Below are 19,701 nucleotides of genomic sequence, written 5' to 3' on the forward strand. Positions count from 1 at the left end.
GTCAGGTAGAATTTCCGTACTTTATAGATTAAACTTGGCATCAATTGATACAGCTCATTTCTTTCAGATTACCTGTTATACTCCTAACAGAAGCTAGGTTCAGCTAATCAAACTTTCTCAAAAGATGAGAATTATTATTAATAAACTTAATAAATGTGGCTCTCACTTTTTTTTTATTAAAGATTCTTCAGTAGAATTTAGTACATCTGTATAATTATTTGTATAGTATGTTTCATTTTCTGGTATCAGTCTGTGATTTAGCTTGGTTATTCCAAGAAATTCTCTGAACAAGTAAAGCTGTTTAGTCCAACTAGAATTAGAAGCAGTCTCCCATGTTGTTAAATTTGGGAATCTCTTGAAATTTGTAGTAAAATTAAGCTTTAAAATTGCACTAGATTTAGAAACAGTAGAATAGATTGTCTCAAACCAATCTCCTTTTGATTGGTACTGGCGGTTTGAAACGTTGAAAAGTTCGCAGCTGATTTTCAGCTCTGTTAAAAAGAATTCAGTGATTAGTCTTCCATAACCATGGGAGATGGATAGTAAGTAGTACGCTGACATTCTGTATTTGTAATCCTCATTTTAACAGTTGCCTTGGAAGATGTACTTTTAAAGATCAAATTTGTTCAGTAAAAATATAATGTAAGTTGTGTATGTAGTTGTGGCAAATGGCTACTTGGAAGGCACCAGTTTAGACTTTGAAAGTAATTGTATTCCTACCACATGCTGTTTCTTGTTCTGAATGTAATTGGCATGGTATTTGTTAACAGGGAGTCCCTGAATTCATTTCTGCCAGGACAGGGTACTTAATAACAGTATACTTACGTATTCTTCCCATTTTATATTTGAAGCAAATTATAAGTAGACATTGTAAAGGTAAACTTGTGGCCCTAGACTAGCAAGCACTCCTGCTTAATGGGTTTTGTTTCTGCTGCATGTGTCAGTTTTAACAAAACATTAGTGTTACTTGAGTATATTATCTTTAATCCACTACTTTGATTTAGTTTGTATCTTAGCATTTTTTAAAGTAAAAATTGGAGGCCTCCACCCAGAAATAATAGGACAGTCCAAGGTTAGATTCCAGTATTTATTTTAAAAAGAGAGAATACTTTTAAAATATGCAATACAGTGTTACTAACTATAGTCACTAAGCTGTACATTCTGTGGCTTATTTATTTTATAACTGGAGGTTTAAACTCTGACCATAATGCTGTGTTGCATATTTGAACATTGCTAAGGGAGTAGATCTTGAAGTTCTTATCAGAAGAAAAATTTCATAAGTATGTGTGGTAACAGGTGTTAACTAGTCATTGTTGTGATCATTTTGCATACATATGAATTCCAAATCATTATGTTGTACACCTGAAACTAATGTAATAAGTCCAGTATACCTCAGTTAACAAAACAACAGCAAAAAAATTGTGGGTAATCCTGTTGTGTACTGTTACTCTGCTTCATTCCATAGAGGTCTTGAAGACCTCTTATAGGAGGGAGATAGATAGATATATAAAGGGAAGTAATGAGATACAGATAATAAAAGTCAGAGCTATTGGTGCTATAAATTTGAATAGAATGTCAGTACCAAAGACAAAAACAGCATATTTGGTTCTGAGTTTGCTAGTGGACACATGGAAAGAGAATTTTTCTCATTGTTAAAGAGAAGGAAATCTCACCATTTTCTCAGGAAGAGCAAGCGTTTTCCCAAACTTTTTAAAAGATTTTTGAGGGGAGATTGGGTTGGTTTGTTTGTTTTTAGTGGAGGTACTGGGCATTGAACCGAGGACCTCGTGCATGCTAGGCATGCACTCTGCTGCTGAGCTATGCCCTCCCATTTCCCAGAACTTTTACATGTGGAGCTTCGTTGTATACAGGGCTCTAAATCTTGAAACTAGTGCCTTAGACACAGTCTGTATTCCCTACCTCTTTAATTATGCCAATTAGAGTACACACTCATTCTTAAGATTCCAGATAGAATTCCAGATAGAATTAACTTCTAACACAAGCCTTTTCTCTTTAACACTTATATAGATCTCAGCCAGCTTTTATGCAAAGCAGTCTATCCCAGCCATCTGTGGTCCTTTCTGGTACTGCCATCCATAACTTTCCAGCTGTCCAACACCAGGAACTTGCCAAGGCACAGTCGGGTCTTGCCTTTCAACAAACTTCAAATACTCAGCCTATTCCTATATTGTATGAACATCAGCTGGGCCAGGCGTCAGGACTCGGAGGTTCCCAGCTCATTGATACACATCTTCTCCAGGTACAGCAGGGACCAGAGTCATGCATTGTCACTGTACTCCTATGCAACAGATTATTTAAGGAAAGGAATTTTTAAAGAAAAATTGTTAAAAGACAGATTGAAAAAAACAAATCTTCATTTCTATCTAATAATAAAATTCTTAGAGATTGCTTTGAAGCCATAACCTTGATATCTGAATTGGAAATTTTTTTCAATCTCATTGCTGTTTTCTTATAAATTTTTTTCTAGGCTAGAGCAAATCTTACCCAGGCTTCAAATCTTTATTCTGGACAAGTTCAACAGCCTGGTCAGACAAATTTTTATAACACTGCCCAGTCACCGAGTGCTCTCCAGCAGGTAAACTATGGCATGGTAAATTTCCTCAGTTTTCTTTACTATTATTGTCGTTGTCACTGTTGCTGCTGCTTTTGTTGTTTGAGAGTTTAAGTAGAACCAGGATGGGGAGGTGGTGCAGTGGTTTCAGACTTTTCTCTGAGGTGTCCTTAGGAATTCCACGGGCCCACTGGCAGTGGGATGTGCTTCATTCCTCCAGCACCCCTCTCCTTACCCGCACTTCAATCAATTATGCTTTTTACCTCTTTTTAAAATGGGTTTCCATGTAATCACTTATTTTTACAAAGATTCCACAAATGTAAAAGTTTGAAAACCATTGTCCAGGATATACAGTTACACGTAAGTGTGGTGAATGCTTTACCCATTTGTGCTAGAAGTGAAGGAAGACTAAAGACCACCATACTGGTTAATATAACATGTAGGACTTTGTGGCAGAATCTGACAGAGTATAAATGACAAACACGTTTCTTCAGCATATCAGTGTAATTATGTTCAGTGAAAAAAATGTGTTTTTATAAAACTGTCCCCTCCAGCAATGTCATTAGCTTCCTCTTTGAAAGGTGGTGAAGGGCTAGAGGAGAGACACGCCATTAGTCATTTCCTCACAACTGTTTTTGGGGGCTGTTTTAGGCGGGGACAGTTCAAAATATATCACCTTATTGACATTCAGATTAACTACTGTTTGTATGAAAACTGAAAAGAAAGTTCATTTTTCTTGTCAAAGCTCATTTTGACCAGACCTGAAATGGCATAAAAATGTCTATTTGGGAAGTTGTAACTACTTCTACTTGTATCCTCTTGATTTGACTGTATTTTGTGGTTGTTTGACATGAACTGTGGGTTAGTTCAAAGATAGTCATAATTATTTCACTTATATAGTTTCTTCACAGCTACTCTGTTTTATTATTGCAGCTTTAATAAAAGAATGGAGATAGTCACTAAGCAAAAAAGTATATATATGAAATAGTTTAATAGATTGAAGTATTCTTTTTAAAACCTTACTCAACAGTATTGGAAGAGTCATGTCTATAGTTATAGGGACATAAATGCAACAGGTCTAAGCAAACTGCTGCAGCTTCTGTTTGCTTCTTTGCTAGGTTACAGTACCTTTACCAGCATCCCAGCTGTCCCTGCCTAATTTTGGATCTACGGGGCAGCCTTTAATTGCTCTGCCTCAGACTCTTCAGCCCCCGTTACAGCATACGACCCCTCAAGCACCGGCCCAGAGCCTGAGTCGTCCTGCGCAAGTAAGCCAGCCTTTCAGAGGGCTGATCCCTGCTGGAGCGCAGCACAGCATGATCGCGACCACAGGGAAAGTAAGCACGGAGAAATTCATGGAGTTTCTTTGAGAATTTAAGGTCATGGTTTAAATATATGCATAAAATAAAATGCATGTTTTTACCACCCTGTAGGAAATGTCAAAGCTCAGTGTACTTATGTTTTATCTGCTCACTTTTAATGTGGGTTTTACCTAATAACCTATATACCTAATAAAGAATTCATATATTTTTAGGAAGTAGATTTACACAGTCTCTTAGACTTTTCAGCCACAAATTTGGCTCTGATAATTCCATATTTGAAACCTAATAATAGAATTTTTGTACTTAAGGTTCTTTTCCCTTTGCCAGATAAAGGTACCATGTATAGACTACTAAACACAGCACTTTAGTTTATGGAATTACAGAAATGTTAAGTTTATTTTATGCTTTTTCTCAGATGTCTGAAATGGAACTAAAAGCGTTTGGAAGTGGCATTGACATAAAACCAGGCACACCTCCAATCAGCGGTAGAAGCACCACACCAACATCTAGTCCCTTCCGGTAAAATGGGCATTTAAAGTTGCTTGTAGAATTTCCAAATAGTTGAGCACCATTTGTTTATTAGATACTTAATATGTCTCCTGTCTTGTAGTAAGCACAAGACATTCTGACAGTTTTATCCAAGATTTTAAACTACTCAGTTACTAAGAATGTATTTGTTATACTCTATCTTAAGAAAATTTTAACCTAGGGCAAAACTAGCTGGTATGCTTTCTCACGTCTGCACCTCCCGTGTCTCTCCACTACCATGTTTGGTAACTCACCTTGGTAAACTTTCATCAACCAAGTATGATGGGTCTATCAAAAGCAGTGTCTCTAAAAATCTAACAGCATCATTTATGTGGCATTACTGTACTGACCAGTGATGGCTTCTTTCCAAGGGCTACTTCCACAAGTCCGAACAGCCAGTCCAGCAAAATGAACAGCATTGTCTATCAGAAGCAGTTCCAGTCAGCCCCTGCCACTGTGAGAATGACACAACCATTTCCTACACAGTTTGCACCCCAGGTGGGCAGATATAAGTGAGAAATGAGTATTATTTACTTGCAAGTGATTGCTAATCTGGCTAATTCTCTGACTTTATAATATTGCCATATTATAACCAGTTTAGAAGCACAGTTTTTAATGAGAAGAAATTTCTTATTTAACAGTATATGTATGACATTCAAATATATTCTCTACAGTTTTTAGCTAGGCACAAGTAGTAATCATATAGTTCTAAAGCAGACAATAGAAATATAGTCAAAAGATTCCCCACACAGCTCTGATAATTTATTTCAGTCCTGATCCTTTTATCTTTTTGAAGAAGTTGACTTTTCAGAGAAGGGTCCCAGTGCTTAATGTTTTCTAGGTTTAAAGTTGTTTTTTGTTTTTCTTTTTAAAAGATAACTGTGTGGTTGAGGTGGGAATTCAAAAAGATGTTCTAATATATGTGTAAAAATGTTGGCGTCTCTTCCATTTGCTGATCACATGGAAGGACTAACTAAAGCTGATGAGCTCTCACAGACTTGTTGAATTAGTATTATTTTCATTTATCTTCAGATTGTGTTTGGTATAGGTATGTGCCTTTTCTGCAATTACATCTTTTTAAAAAGAGACCCTAATTAATAGTCTTTCTGTCCCCCCTTCAGAATTTGTGGCTGGGGTACTAGAACCAGCTGAAGTGCCATAGCATGCTTTGTCTCATTTTTCTGTTAGATTCTCCAAGCATGGCCAGTTTGTTCTTGGTCCTTGTAGTAGAATGGCACAGACCCCTACATGTCCCTTCACTGGCAGGATGGGCACAGATTTACTCTGGGATAAGCCAACCCAGTCTAGTTGGCAGATTTTTTTTTCTTTAACAGTTCAATGTTGTATGTCTTGTTTTTTTCACTCAGATTCTCTCTCAGCCTAACCTGGTCCCTCCATTGGTAAGAGCCCCACATACTAACACCTTCCCAGCGCCTGTTCAGAGGCCACCAATGGCACTGGCCAGTCAGATGCCTCCTCCGCTGACCACAGGCCTCATGAGCCATGCTCGTTTGCCACATGTAGCCAGGGGTCCTTGTGGATCACTATCTGGAGTCAGAGGTAATCAGGCCCAGGCTGCGTTGAAGGCTGAACAAGACATGAAGGTTAGTACAGTGTTAACAGCCAACAGAGCAAGAATCTGTCTCTGAACCATGTCTTAAGATGCCTCTGGACCCATAACTGCATATCCAGGCATTCATTGTCTTAGCCGACTTAACCAAACTAACTACTTTTATTCATTCCTCCCCCCACACACCTTTTTTAGTTTTTGTTCCTCCCTATTCCCTCCACTTGTTTTTGTTTTTGTTTTGGTTTTTTTGCAACTATAGTCAGTAAACAAGTTAAAATTTTTAATTCTGTGGCCAAGTGAATTGCTCATGAAATAAATATTTGAGGGAGATTTGAGCTTAGATGCTACATTTTTTTGTTTTCGGAAGAACAAATAAGTAACAGGTTATTATAGGCTTCCCCATTTTCTTCCCTTTTTTTTTTGTTTTGTTTTGTTTTGTTTGTTTTTCTCCCTCCCTCACCCCACCCCCATCCTCCCATCCCAAAATATCAATCATGGTTATGTGAAAACTCTGGACTGGGTAAGACATGTTACCCTTCTTGATTTTTCTCCCCTCATGAGTCATCCAAGTATATTTTTCTTCTCAGACTGTTTTCATGCCATCACCACCACCACTGCCACCACCCCCCCCCCCCTTTTTTTTTGCCTGTCACCTGAGGTGGCCGTATTCCACAGCAGAGTGTGCAGTTATAGATGAAGAACTCAAAAAAGCACTTTGGGATCCTTCGTGATAAAAGGCACTGATAAACATGAGGTTTGCTAATGCAGATGGGTGCCTTTAGGAGTCTGTGTGGGGACAGTTTTTAGAGCACGAATCTTACCTGTCTGCCTGTACAGCTAGCTGAATCAGTTTATTTCTGTTTCTGTATTTACTTAGACTTGACTTTAGAGATCTTGGTGATTTTGCCAGTTTTGTCACTATGTATATCAGATCAGACTAGAAGAAGGAAAAGCTTGCTGCTTCCAAGTGGGAAATGTCCATAGTAATGCTTTCCTCTGAATTAGAAACCTGTTTATGATAGTCCTGTTAGAGAGTTCGCCTGACTGACCAAAGTTTCCTTCTGGGTTGATAGCCCTTGTTTCTGATCCTGAGTAATCAAATTTATAGACTACCCTGCAGTGAATCTCTTGTTAAATGTTACCCACTTTGATTAAGGCTCTGTGCCTAGAATTTCCATCCATTCATAACTATTAAAAATACTAGCATGTGCAGAAATCTTTGCAAACCATTTGGCTGTGGTTTCCAACTCTCCTGCCTTCTTGGCACTTGATTTTCATACATCCCCATGTTGGAAATAACATTAGAGCTTAATAATAGGATGGGGAAGGGTACAGATTTCTTAAAAATTGCTTCAGATCTTTGATTAGCACAGGTTACCTGTAGAACATGAAGAGCTTTGTTATGTACTAGGGGCGTAGACACTGCAGTGTTAATTGTGTATGTAACAGTGGTATAATTTACAGATTAACGTAAGTATGTTCTTTGGGGGCAGAGTCAATAAAACTAGGGAATTATTTTACCAGCTCAGAATGTGGTAGGAGCTATCAGAACTTAGTGATCAAGTGAAGTTGTAGTTACTAATTTCTGATGCTCTTCCCCTGCAGAAGAGAGCTGTGGGAAGAGGACTCAGCCACAAGACATTTGGTCCTAGGTGTTGGTAATGCCACAATATAAGTGCTTCCTTTTCATTTTATTGTAGACCACATATTGATAACTAGAAGTTCTTAAAGTATTACATATATGTTTTCAGATTTGCAAGTAGGCTCCCTAAATGAAATTCAATGTCAATAAGCTTTGTTCCAGAAAAGATACAGACCAACAACAATTTCTGTTTTATTATTTTATAAAAGGGCAAACTCTGACAAGGTGGTGGGAGGTGGTCCTATTCTTTTCAATTAAAAAAAAAATCACATGGAATGTTTTCAAAGATAGGAAGAAATCTATCCATTAAAAGCCGAAAGGTCAATAAGGTACTTTGGGGCCAAACCAACATGGGGAAAGCTGATTTGTGATTGGTAAGAGAATTTGAATGAGCTTGATTAACAGGATTTGGTGATGCTGCAGCATTTTCAGTTGTTGTTTTCTCATTTTTTTAAGGCAAAGCAGAGAGCAGAGGTTCTTCAGTCCACGCAACGGTTCTTCTCTGAACAGCAACAGAGCAAACAGATAGGAGGCAAAGCCCAGAAAGCGGACAGTGATTCAAGTAAACCTCCTGAAACACTGACTGACCCTCCTGGTGTCTGTCAAGAAAAAGTGGAAGAAAAGCCACCCCCCGCACCCACCATGGCCACCAAACCTGTTAGAACTGGACCAATCAAACCTCAGGCGATCAAAACCGAAGAAACAAAATCTTAAAGGCTGTGGTTCATTGCAGGGGGCTGGGGGAGGGGAGGGGGAAAGAGGGAGAATGAAGTCAGATAATGCCGGCAGCCAAAGGGGTAAATTGGTCTCTGGCGTTACCCTGTCCAGAGCTCGGAGGTGCACGAGGGACACAGGAGCAATTTACACTGACACACAGCTGCTGCACCGGGAAAACGAGGCTTTGCCAGCTTGCACCTACTGTGTAACACGCACTCTGCTGACGGCCATACACCTTCAGTCAGAATTTATATACAGATATGTGCACATATTTCTTGAGCGCATATAATTTAGAACTAAAATTCTTACGTTAGATAAAACACAAGAAATACGAGGGAAGTAACACTGCAGAAGAATATCTCAGCCTGAACAATGTGATGGTCCTAGCTAAGACATCAGATGCGGTGTCTTTGCTCCCTTATGTTCTTTGGATGTGGTTATAGCATTTATAGGCTTGGTGGTGAAGAACAGAAGATATTTGGTGCTGGATAGAGGAGCCTTATTTTTTATTATGGCAGCTTGCTATTTTTGTAACATGATGATTGAGTTGAACACAATCAAAGTACAGTAACTGATCTTCCCTTCTTCCTGGACAAGTGAGCAGATGATGAAATACTGATGTCGGCATCCTTGAACATATCCAAGTGGGCAGTGTTTGGCTACGGCTTCTATTTGAAATGATGCTGTGTTTGGATTGTGGCCTGAAGCTTTGAAGTGATGCTCGGCATCTCCTTTCTTCCATGGAGCTCTTACCATTCAGACATGACGGAGCTGGTAAAATACTAGTTAGGATGAGTCTTGCTTGCCTCTACTCAGTCATCTTTGTATGAATCCAGTGGGGTTTTTTTTGTTGTTGTTGTTGTTTTTCAAACGGTTTTTAGCTGATGTTCATGAAGAGCAGTGAGTACCTAGAACTGTGCCACTAAAGGAAATCCTGTCTAAGAAGGTGCATCTCTGTGCCAGAGCTGTGTCGTAACCATCCTTTGGGCCCTCTGCTGGAACAGTAGAATCAAGTCTCGAATAATGCCTTTTTAATTATATCCTCTAGTATTATAGATGTAGGACAGTCCTGTATCATACCTCTGTGAATGTAAGATACCTTGTACCTGCTTTATGATACGTAGTAGTGACCGTGCTTTATCAGAGCTGTTTTTAATGATGTTATTCTAGAATGTTTTCTTTCCAGATGATGATTGAGAAGCTAATTAAAAAAAAAAAATGGTGCCAGGTACCACGACAGTAACAGAACTTAGCTGTTTTCTGGGGTTTTGTTTTTTTACTTTTTTTTGATGGCGTGTGCTGGATGTCTCTGTAATTTTGTTCAGATGACTGCAGAACCTGGAAAGGCTGTGCTGCTATTGACGCATAACATACTGCTATTGGTCTTTTTATATAAATAAAATAAATAAATCTATATATATATATATACATATATATATATATAATTTGAATTTTTGGAAACTTTAGCTGTGCTGTCAACTTTGGAAAAAGTATCCCAGTTGTACTGTGTTGGGTTGGCATTGTACAGAAATTAACAGCCATATTGGTCTAGAAACGTTCAACATACTTTTTTCCATTTGTACAGGGGTAACGCACTGTATTAAATATATGTAAGGTCTTATCTACACGGGTTTGATTACAGAAACTAATAAAGTATTCTCTAAATAATGAATCTTGGAACTTCTTATCCATTCCTAAAATTTGAAGCAAGAAGGTTTGTCACATACCAAAAATGTGATCAAGACTACATCATGCAAGGGCTGTAAAGCTTGTTCCATCAAGGTAAAGGTCGTCGTAGAGGGTAACAGTCACGGCCCCTGTTCTCGGGGTGGCTGTGATCACATGGAAAACAGTCTGTCGAGGAGAGGAGGAGACAAGCCTCTCTTGACGATGCAGAGTGCTGAATGTAGAAAGCAGTCTCACCATTCCTCTGGCCAGAAATTGGAGGACCCAAAATAGATCTCAGTACTTAGGTTTGTATTTTTCATGCTTTTGCTAGCACGTTCATTGCTATTATCACCCATACAAGCCGCCTGTAGGAGAATTTGTTTTATCATTTATTCAGTTGGTGAAGTACTGAGGAATTTCAGTTGGCTAAAATCCTGCATCCAGAATCCAGACACAGCTTTAGGAAAACTAGTAATTCGGTCACTAACAACCCGTGTGCCCTCTTTACTCATAGAAACTGTGTTTGATACTTAAACACATTTAAAATATTCAAGTACTAATAAACCCTTGCCGTCGAAGCTTTTCAGTCTCAGGTTTTCCTCAAAATGTACTCTTAAGTTGTGATGGAGAAAGGTTGGGGACACAAAGGTGTACCAAAGAGCCATAGTCACTGCTTCACACGTTGCCTTCTTTCTAACTCACTTCCATCACCACTGTCTTTCACACTCTAGTCTTTAAGTTCAATCCTCCTGAATTCTGGGGCCGACACAGGCTGACCGCCTGTATGGCCTGGCACTGTCCTCATCTACAAGCTGCGGGGTGTGTGCTGCTCGGTTGTGTTGTGTTGAGACCACCAGTCCCTTAGGCCCTTTGCTAGTGAGGATCTACAGAGGGAAAGATGGCAGCAAAGACAGAGCAGAGTAAGATGTGTATACAAGTGCTTCTCCACAGGGTGGGTCATATACGTTGTGTCTCGCTTCTCCGGCTTCTGGCACAACCCAGCAGATGCTGCAGTTAGTGGATGGCAATAGGTTTGGTCACATAACGTGAACATTCTCTGCCCCTTAAACGCTTCCAGCAGCGGGGAAGAAGGTGTGTTTTTGTTTTTTCTAAATTGTTTTATGATGGAAGAGTGATTAGGGCTGTACAGTTGGGGAATGAGAGGTGGGTATAATTTGAAAAGACATTTAATTTACTTGTTTTCACAGTACATGTTACAGACAGTTAAGCTCCAACATACTATTGGGTAGAGGTAAGATGTAGAAAGTAGGTTTGGAATATATCAGGCTTTAAAGCTGAAAGTAGACTCTCAGAACCTAGCTGTATGAGGCCTGTCTCATGTGACACATCCTCAGTGATTCTTCACGCTGCCATCGCAGCGTATTTCATAGCTTAGCGTATGTACTGTTTCCACATTCCCTTTCCAGTCTCTTTCCTAGCCATAATCTGCACTTAACCACAGTGGACCTATTTTTGAAAAGCATCTTAATCTGATCCTATTTTAGATGCTTTTAAGAAATTTCAGCTATAAAATTTCTTCTTGGGAAATGAAACAAAAGAATTAGGCAATGATGTCTTAAAAGTTACACTGATCATCCTAGCGTTTGCACGTTGTTTCTCCTACGTCGTCAAAAGAAAACGTTTCCTTGCGCTTTTCCTTCCTCTGTGCTTCACACCCTGAGGCGTAAAGCCGAGTCTGCTGCTGTCTTGTCTCAGCTGTGCGGACATGCCTGTAAAAGTTACACCCGGCTTGCCCATCTTGCAGAGATTGAGGACATTTGAATAACATTCAATGTAGAGTGCGAGAGCCGTGAACCTTTGTTGTTGTAGGAATGGCAAGATAACAGTCCCTAGAGGAGCCTCCTCTTTGGCTGTCAGTTCAGGGCTTCCTGTGAGGCCCAGTGCGGCGCCCATCCTGTTCTCCCAAGAGCACCCCTGCATATCCTCACAACGCTCCCCCGTCACCTGAGATGTCCTTGGTCTCCATCCCATGCAACTAAGCCCAACAGAGGAGGTTCTGTGCCCCTATTGCAAAATTAGTAATAGTATCAGTGGTATGTTTTCCTACTGTTTCTCATTTTACTTCTTTTTTAACTTTTTTTTTAAAGGAGGTACTAGGCGTTGAACCCAGGACCTTGTGCATCCTAAGCATGCGCTCTACCACTGAGCTATATCTTCCCCCCGTTCTAGTTTTATTTTGTTTTGTGAGTGGAAAATTGTAGCTGTTAAATTTGTGAACTTAGGTACCAGGTAGACCACGTTTTGAACCCCAGCTTTTTCACGTGTTATCTCACAAGCAGCGGCTAACTCCCTCTGTGGTTTCATTATTGTTCACGTAAAGAGACACAGACTCTCTTACTGCCGAGCTGCTGGTTTACCAGGGTCTCTTCTTACCGCTCTGAAGTGTAAACTTCATGTCTGGATGTCAGGATTCAGACACACGTTTGAGATAATCACATCGTAAAGGATGACCAGTGTAGGAGGCAGTGATTTTTTCCTGGATTGTATTGCTGTTAATCAGTTCAGATGTATCTGATGACTACAAACTACCCAGGGGTTCTTAGGTAAAAGCTCAGACTGTTCTCCATCCAAAGTCATTGGGCCCAAACAGCAACAAACACAAAACAGACCATCTTAAGACGTCAGTAGTCACTGCATACCCAGGGGTTCTTAGGTAAAAGCTCAGACTGTTCTCCATCCAAAGTCATTGGGCCCAAACAGCAACAAACACAAAACAGACCATCTTAAGACGTCAGTAGTCACTGCATACCCAGGGGTTCTTAGGTAAAAGCTCAGACTGTTCTCCATCCAAAGTCATTGGGCCCAAACAGCAACAAACACAAAACACCATCTTAAGACGTCAGTAGTCACTGCATCCCTTCTGAATTTACATTCAGTAATTGACCTGTATTCAAACTCAAGACAGAAAATTTGTTTATATTAGACTTTAGTAACCATAATAAGGCTGAAGGAAACAGATGGGAACACAATGCTATTACAGATTCTGATTTGATTTAAGTAATTATTGGGCTCCTACTAGGAACTCACTCTGCCAAGCCCTGGGAGAGGAGAAAGGGGAAAAATAAGGCCCCCACTTTCAAAAAATATATAATTGGGTTCATAAGGAAAAGGCTTACATTCATTGTATTATATGAGGGGGAGGATACACATGTTCATATTCATTTCTGGGCTAAATGCATATATTTAAACATTTAAAAATGCTAAAAAGGGGAGGAGGGGTAAAATTAGGGACTTTTGCAAATAGTTTCTCAATCCTCACTGCTGCCCTACGAGAATGAGAGTACTACTCCTCTCTAACAGGTAGGAAAACCGAGGCTCCTAGAAGCTAAATTACTTGCCCAAGGTCACCCAGCTCAAAAGGGAGAATCATGAAATCAATCAACACCTTTCATTTCAAAGCCAAAGCACCTGCCACCTCAGCAGAAGTGAGCGATCGGGAAGGAGTGGGATCGGTGATTATGATGGTGCTGGGAGGAAGGATGGAACATGAAAGAGTTTTTATTTTTATTTGGTTTTTTTGGTGGGGGGAGGAAATGAGGTTTATTTGCTTATTTTTAACAGAGGGTACTGGGGATTGAACCCAGGACCTCGTGCATGCTAAGCATGCCCTCTACCACTGAGATACGCCCTCCCCTCTTGAATGAGCTTTTAAGATGTGGTCAGTAGATAACAGGTCAAGATGCCATGCTTTCCAGCCTCTGCGTTGGTGCTTCCTCATTGCCCCTGGGGCCGAGGTCCCTTCCCCTGCTCTGCATTCAAGACCCATCTCCTCCCTGCAACGTCTTTGGGGATTTCTCATCCAGCTCACTTCTGCAGGGAAAATCTGTGGCAGCTGCTACCTTCACAGGGCTCAAATCAATCCATTAACTCGAGCTCCTGAGAGAGATTGAGTGCAGGAGGATAAAAAGGGGGAGGCAGGTGGTGTCAGTGGTGGTGATGGTGGTTTTGGCCTTTTCCTGCTCGGAGCAGGAGTTGTAACTGATGTGTGGGTATAGAGTCATCATAAGGGCATTTCTTTGGAGGCCATGAGCTGAGGTGTGGAAAGGGTCACCACCTGAGCTGATCTGGGATCAAAAGGTGAGTTGGGCTTCTTCCTAAGAACAAACCTTTCCAGCCAGATCAGCCGGGTGAGCTCAGGCCATTGTAGTTCACATACTGAGAACGGCCGTGTCACTTCTCGAGTGTGGTCAAGTGTCCAGGGACAGAGATGCATCTCTTACTCCTTTGCCAAAGGCTCGGCACCGAGGCAGCCTGGAGGGTGACCGGGCTCTGTGGTGGCACCTTTGAAGCCGGACAGACCTAGGTTCATTTGCTAGCTCTGTGCCCGCTGGGGAAGCTGCCTAATTGCTGCTCAGTTTCCCTGTTGGTTCCATGGGGATCATGATAACTTCCCCTGCAGTGTCACTGGGCTTATCAGATACAGGGAAAGGACCTCCCACGGTGTCTGCTCCCACTGCTGCTGTTTCTCTCATCAGCATCAAGCCTGCAGTGTCTCTGCCAGGTGCCTATCGGAGCAAGGACCTCGTCAACCCCAGCTTTGCCCCTGTCCCTTTCCTGTTCTTTAAAAGGCAAGAGCCCAGGAAGAGAGCTCTGCGTGTGTCGGTGACAGCAAACAGCCCTGTGCTGGAAGGGCTCCGAAGGGGCGGCACTCCTTAGCAGCACGGGACACGGCCCAGCTGTGCACCGTGGGGAGAGACAGCTCACCTCTCTGGACCTCCGTTTCCTCAGCTGTTCCTGGGGGGAACCGTAGCTGCCCTTGGTTTCTGTATCACAAGCCTAGGGTAACACTACCTGTTCTATCTAACGGGCGGGGAGGACCGTGATCCTCCCCCATAGCAGGGATTTGAATGAGAAAATACCTGCCTCATGACGACGGGGTGGGGCTGGGGGAGCGTGGGGATGGTGTGGGGGGGCTGTAGGGAGGACGCACTGAGAACACGGCGGTGAAAGTCCTCTGCAAACCGTACCATGCTGGACCCGAGCTGAGCAGTTCCGAGCCCTGAAGCCTGTTTGCTGGTGCATGTGTTTAGATTCACAGGTGCAGTGACTTTAAATCTTGAGTGCAAGGCCATGGCTGAGAAAGGCCCCATAAGCACCAGCATGAACTTCCGCTATGGAGACCTGGCCTCCGAGGTGACCAGGCGCAGAATCACCATGACCACCAGGTACTCCCGCGCTCTCTGGAGGGGTGGGAATGGTGCATAAATGCTGATCCTCACCAAGAACCTGAAACTGCCTCAGACACGGGTTTATGTCAATGTTTTTGTCTGTTTCTGCAAGGCAGATCTGTGGATAAGAAAACACTTCATCACTTACTGTGGGAAACAGACCTTTGTCACGTGGTCCTTCAGTAGGTAATGATCAGGATGCTGGGATGAACTTCAGATCCGTGGCTCTTAATTGGGGTGTGGGGATCACTTTGATAATCAGGTGGAAGTTACGGTGTGACCCCACCCAGGATATAAAATGCATGACTTTGCATAGTCTGCGGACAGCATGGACTCCCTGAAGCTTGTCCTGGTTCCCAGTGAGGCTGTAGGCTCCCTGATGGCAAGGCCTGTTTCTCTCCTTCACCACCACATGCCTGGTGCCCAGGACTGTGCTAGTGCGCCCTTAGAAGGAGGAGGCCTTAACAGATCGTCCGGCCCTGAGGGGAGGGTTTGCCTGCCTGGGAGTGGCTAGCTGCCTGTGCTGCACATAGGTGTTCTCAAACGGATCCACTGCCTGACACCTTCCCCTGATGGTAGGGTCAGTGGATAAAACACAGGATGTCTAGTTAAACTTGACTATTAGATGTGTTCTGGGCTTTAGTACGTCTGTGCAATACTTATGATATAGTAAAAAAAAAAAATTAGTCGTTTATCTGAAGTTTAAATGTAACCGAGCACCCTGTATTTTCATTTTCTAAATTTGGGAAGCCGGCAATGGCCACTGTGGGCTGTCCGATCCTCTCCCTGGTCTGAGGTCCCCAGATCCAGCCGGGTGCCCAAGGCGTCCCATATATAAAGGCGTGAAAAACATCAGGACTCCGATTCATATTAAAACTGAGCTTTATTGAAATTGATGTCTGCTCCTTCCCTGTGTGTCAGGAGGCCGCATGTAGATTCTGAGGCTTTCCTGGTGGAAGGACAGGAGCTACAAAGCTGGGGGAAGTCAGCGGGGGCTGCTTCACTCACTCGCAGCAAACTCCAGCATGCTGCAGCTTGTCGGTGTGGTTAAGTGGACTTCATAAGTTATTGTCTAGTCTTATGAAACGAAGGTGACCCTCAGTAGAGACCGGTGACCTGACGGATTTCTGCCAAGAAACCTGGGTTGAAATAATTCTAACAGTGAAAATATTCGTAAAGAACAACAGTGGGCAGAGCTGATGCTTTTGGTTTGAGTTCTGTGGGTATAAAATGAGTTTAAAAATAATGATTTTATTAAACCTGATAAGGTGGCCAAAAAATAAAAATTGATTTGAAAGAGGGACCTCCATCCAGTATTGTTCACAATGATTCTTGAGACCTTAGAGTTTATTGGGATGTAAGATACTAGTGAACTGATAAAAAAAAAAATGATGTACAATTTCCTAGTCAACATAGGTGTGGAGGGGTTAAACCTTTACTGAGGGCTACATGGCAAATTGATACCACCGGTTACACTGTGAAAATGGTGCCTGTATGCTCTAACATCCACTCAAGAAGGAAGAGATCCCACAATTTTGGGGCCTCTCCTAGCCTCCCTCTCTGTTACCCCATCCTCATTACCCTCCCACCACCCCCTTAGCAAAATTAGGGATCTGCTCTGACTGGGAGATGTGGCAGTGAACTTGTGATCAGGAGATCTGAGTTTTGATTCCAGTTCTGTACTTTACTGGCCACAAGTCCTGGGTAAATCACCTTCTTTCTCCATTTCCTCAGCTGCAAAGCTGACTGTGACCTGTGGTTGAGAATCTGAATGTAATTAGTTTCTAGTTAATTCTGAGTCCCTGAAACACAGCAGGTGTTCAGGGAACAGTTAAATCTGAATCTGTAATCACTTGACAGGCTAGTCCTGGGCCTTGCCCAGCGCTGAATAGGATGGAGATGCCTAATGCGTTCCAGCAGGAGGGGAGGAGATTAGGCTGGGCGGGGTGGAGACTAGGCAGAAGGGAGAGGTGAAGTGAGCCTAGGCTGAACCGGCCAGAGAAGAGCTGGGCTGCAAATAGAACCTTGAGAGAGAGCCTGCCCTGGGCTGAAAGCACAGAGAGCTGGCTGGCAGGGGTGGACCCCAGCCCCATCGGGACCAGTGGGGACGGTTAAGTTCTCTCTGAGAAGAGCTGACACACAATTAAAGTGTAAATAGAATGTACCTAAACATTTTTGCCAGCTGAGAGCTCTGTAAATGTGTGTAGATGAATCAGGATGTCCTCCAATGTGTTCTCTGTACGTGCTGGGATCTGAGGGTTCTTTTTTCTTCTTCTTTTAAAAAAAGTCCCATCTTTATTTAAATGATGTCCGTGTGCCTTTCCTCCCAGAGAAGAGATATTAACCCCAACAAGTGATGAGGCCAGGGAGATACTCTCAGATGTGGACCCGGAACCCGTCCCCCCTCCTCCTAGTGCAGCCAGCCCCGAAGTACCCCCAGCCCCTCCTCCCTCTCCGGCTGAGGACCCCAGCATCTCCTAAGCACTGGAAACATCTGTCATCTTGAAGTGGACTTTGACAGAAAACTCCAGAAAACAGTTTCCATCAAGTCCTCGGATTGTCTTTGAAGACTGTCTTGGAAAAATCTGTTTTTCCTTTCCTATTTTTCGCCTCCTACTATCACTGTGGAGCCTGGTTAATCCTTACTAATGCACTTAGAAGAATCTTTGGTTTCTCAAGCCAAGTCTCTGATCAATGTCTGTATTTTGGTCTGTAATTTATGCCACGCTGTGGAACACTTACGGTAGTCAGACGTATTTGAATTAAAAAAAAAATTATCAGGCCTCAATGCTTGTTACGAAATCCAGAAGAGTGGAAAATCCAGGCCTCTGTGACTTTAAGAGAACTGAGCTCCAGAGAACCCTGCGGTGTTGGGGTTTTCAAAACTCCGCCTGCAACACAACAGTTTATGGCCTTTTGGAGTGGGGTGACTGGGCTGTCTCCCACCTCTTGTCCTGGTGACCGGCTGCATCTACATTTATGAACTACATTTTCAAAGTTTGCTTCTTGGAGATTTAAGTGAATTTCAAACTCTGTAACAGAAGAAACAACCTGAAAAGCAGCCAAGAGCAGAGTGACCTAGTTAGGGAGGAGAAGTATGCAGCTCCCATCCTCAGGTCAGGATTCCCCAAAGCACCTTCAAGGACCGCCTCTGCCCCCCGCCCGGGGCTCTTCCAAAGAGTTTGAAAGCATCAAAAATGTGATCATTCAAATCCACATCTGGGAAATGTCCTTAGGTGCTGTCAGGGAGGGGTAAATTTCCCCCTCTACCCCTCTTGAATTCTCGTGGCTTGGACTAACAATAAAACTGACACAAGACAGATTAACAGGAGAAAAAGAAACAGCTTTTAATTCATGCACACAGAGGTCTCATGGAAATAGGACCTAAGAAGTGGCCAAAGCAGGCAACTTTTCTGCTTTTTAGACAAACAATACATTTGTGAGGAATTGACAGGACAAAGAAACTTAGGTTTTGGGTGCTCAGTTAATAAACAATCTAAACAGAGTTTGGGCTTAGGGTAGTAAAAGAAAAAAGTAACAAGGTTTGTTTATACAGGCTTCTTGGCCTGGATGCCTTGTCTCCGGCCATGAAGGGAGTCCTTCTGCCTCCAGGTGGAGGGAGGTCGTCTTTCACATGAGAGATTGACTTCCTGCTCTCAGAGAGACAGAAAGGAGGGTCAGAGTGTGCCTCTTGCATGGGTTGTTTTTTAAGTAACTTTAATTCAAGATAATCCATTTGCCATTCAGGCACATTTCGGGGTGGCCTGCCTTGCAACAGAGCCATCTTTTACTGCATTCACTTCTTCATAGAGTCCTCATGGTGTGGTCGTTCTCTCTCCAAGCCTGCCTTTCTAAGAGCGCTCAAGTCCGCCTGCCCGCAGAGTCAGCGGGCTGTGCTGTGGATGCGGAAGTCAGGGTCCTTACTTGTCGGTGACAGCAGCGGGGGGCAGGGGGAGCATGCCTGGAGCGCCTGTCACTGCCAGCGGGGGGCTCAACCCACACACAATCTCATCCTCAGACAGATAAGGAAAAAACCTGCACTGTCCAATAGGGTAGCCACTAGCCACCTGTGGCTACTTAAACTTAAATTCATCAAACTTAAACGAAATATAAAATTCTGTTCCTCGCAGTAGCCACGTTTGCAGTGCTCAGTAGCTACCTGAGACTGGTGGCTCCCATGTTGGATGACGTAGATACAGAATACGACTGTCAGAAGGTTCTATTAGTGCCGGAACGGAGGGTGAGTGACTTGTCTAAGGTCACACAGCCAGTTAAGAATAGAATCAAGAATGAGAAAGGGCAGGAAGGACGATGCCTTGTGGTCGTTTTATTTCCAGATGTTTCTTAGCAAGTTCCAGGGTGTTTTTTTCTGTGCATTCATTTGTTCAAAACAAATGTTCAGTTCCAACTGTGCGAGCTGGGCATTGTTCTAGGGACATGTTACTGAGCAAAGTAATCAACCCCTTCCCCGCATGGAGTTTGCAGTCTAGTTT

General features: G+C 42.6%; 2 protein-coding genes across 16 annotated transcripts in view; both read left to right on the forward strand.

Annotated features, from left to right (window-relative positions):
- The window catches only part of PRRC2C (proline rich coiled-coil 2C), an 85,046-nt gene extending 75,023 nt beyond the window's left edge, over nucleotides 1–10,023 (forward strand). For 7 of the 15 annotated variants that reach the window (XM_031435775.2, XM_031435772.2, XM_064477983.1 and 4 more), the window contains 7 exons: nucleotides 2,029–2,260; nucleotides 2,489–2,611; nucleotides 3,691–3,909; nucleotides 4,310–4,413; nucleotides 4,794–4,920; nucleotides 5,790–6,026; nucleotides 8,091–10,023. In XM_031435775.2, the coding sequence (XP_031291635.2) occupies nucleotides 2,029–2,260; nucleotides 2,489–2,611; nucleotides 3,691–3,909; nucleotides 4,310–4,413; nucleotides 4,794–4,920; nucleotides 5,790–6,026; nucleotides 8,091–8,348 (1,300 nt within the window). In that variant the 3' untranslated portion in view covers nucleotides 8,349–10,023. Of the gene's footprint in view, nucleotides 1–2,028; nucleotides 2,261–2,488; nucleotides 2,612–3,690; nucleotides 3,910–4,309; nucleotides 4,414–4,793; nucleotides 4,921–5,789; nucleotides 6,027–7,597; nucleotides 7,651–8,090 lie in introns of all 15 variants that reach the window. The other 8 variants (XM_064477982.1, XM_064477981.1, XM_064477986.1 and 5 more) reach the window with 6 other exon arrangements.
- Nucleotides 10,024–15,110: 5,087 nt separating this feature from the next.
- Nucleotides 15,111–17,689, forward strand: MYOCOS (myocilin opposite strand). The gene is made up of 2 exons (XM_031436773.2): nucleotides 15,111–15,205; nucleotides 17,539–17,689. Exons 1-2 carry the CDS (start codon nucleotides 15,111–15,113, stop codon nucleotides 17,687–17,689), a joined length of 246 nt encoding a protein of 81 aa, XP_031292633.1.
- The last annotated feature ends 2,012 nt before the right edge of the window (nucleotides 17,690–19,701 follow it).

Source organism: Camelus dromedarius, chromosome 23 (assembly GCF_036321535.1).
Source record: "Camelus dromedarius isolate mCamDro1 chromosome 23, mCamDro1.pat, whole genome shotgun sequence".
In the NCBI taxonomy this organism is placed as follows: Eukaryota; Metazoa; Chordata; class Mammalia; order Artiodactyla; family Camelidae; genus Camelus; species Camelus dromedarius.

Bases quoted from the DNA above. Each gene is read 5' to 3' on its own strand.
- MYOCOS (XM_031436773.2), top strand. From the start codon at position 15,111: ATGGCTGAGAAAGGCCCCATAAGCACCAGCATGAACTTCCGCTATGGA. The intron at 15,206-17,538 runs GTACTCCCGCGC...CTTTCCTCCCAG, and splicing joins AGAATCACCATGACCACCAG to AGAAGAGATATTAACCCCAA.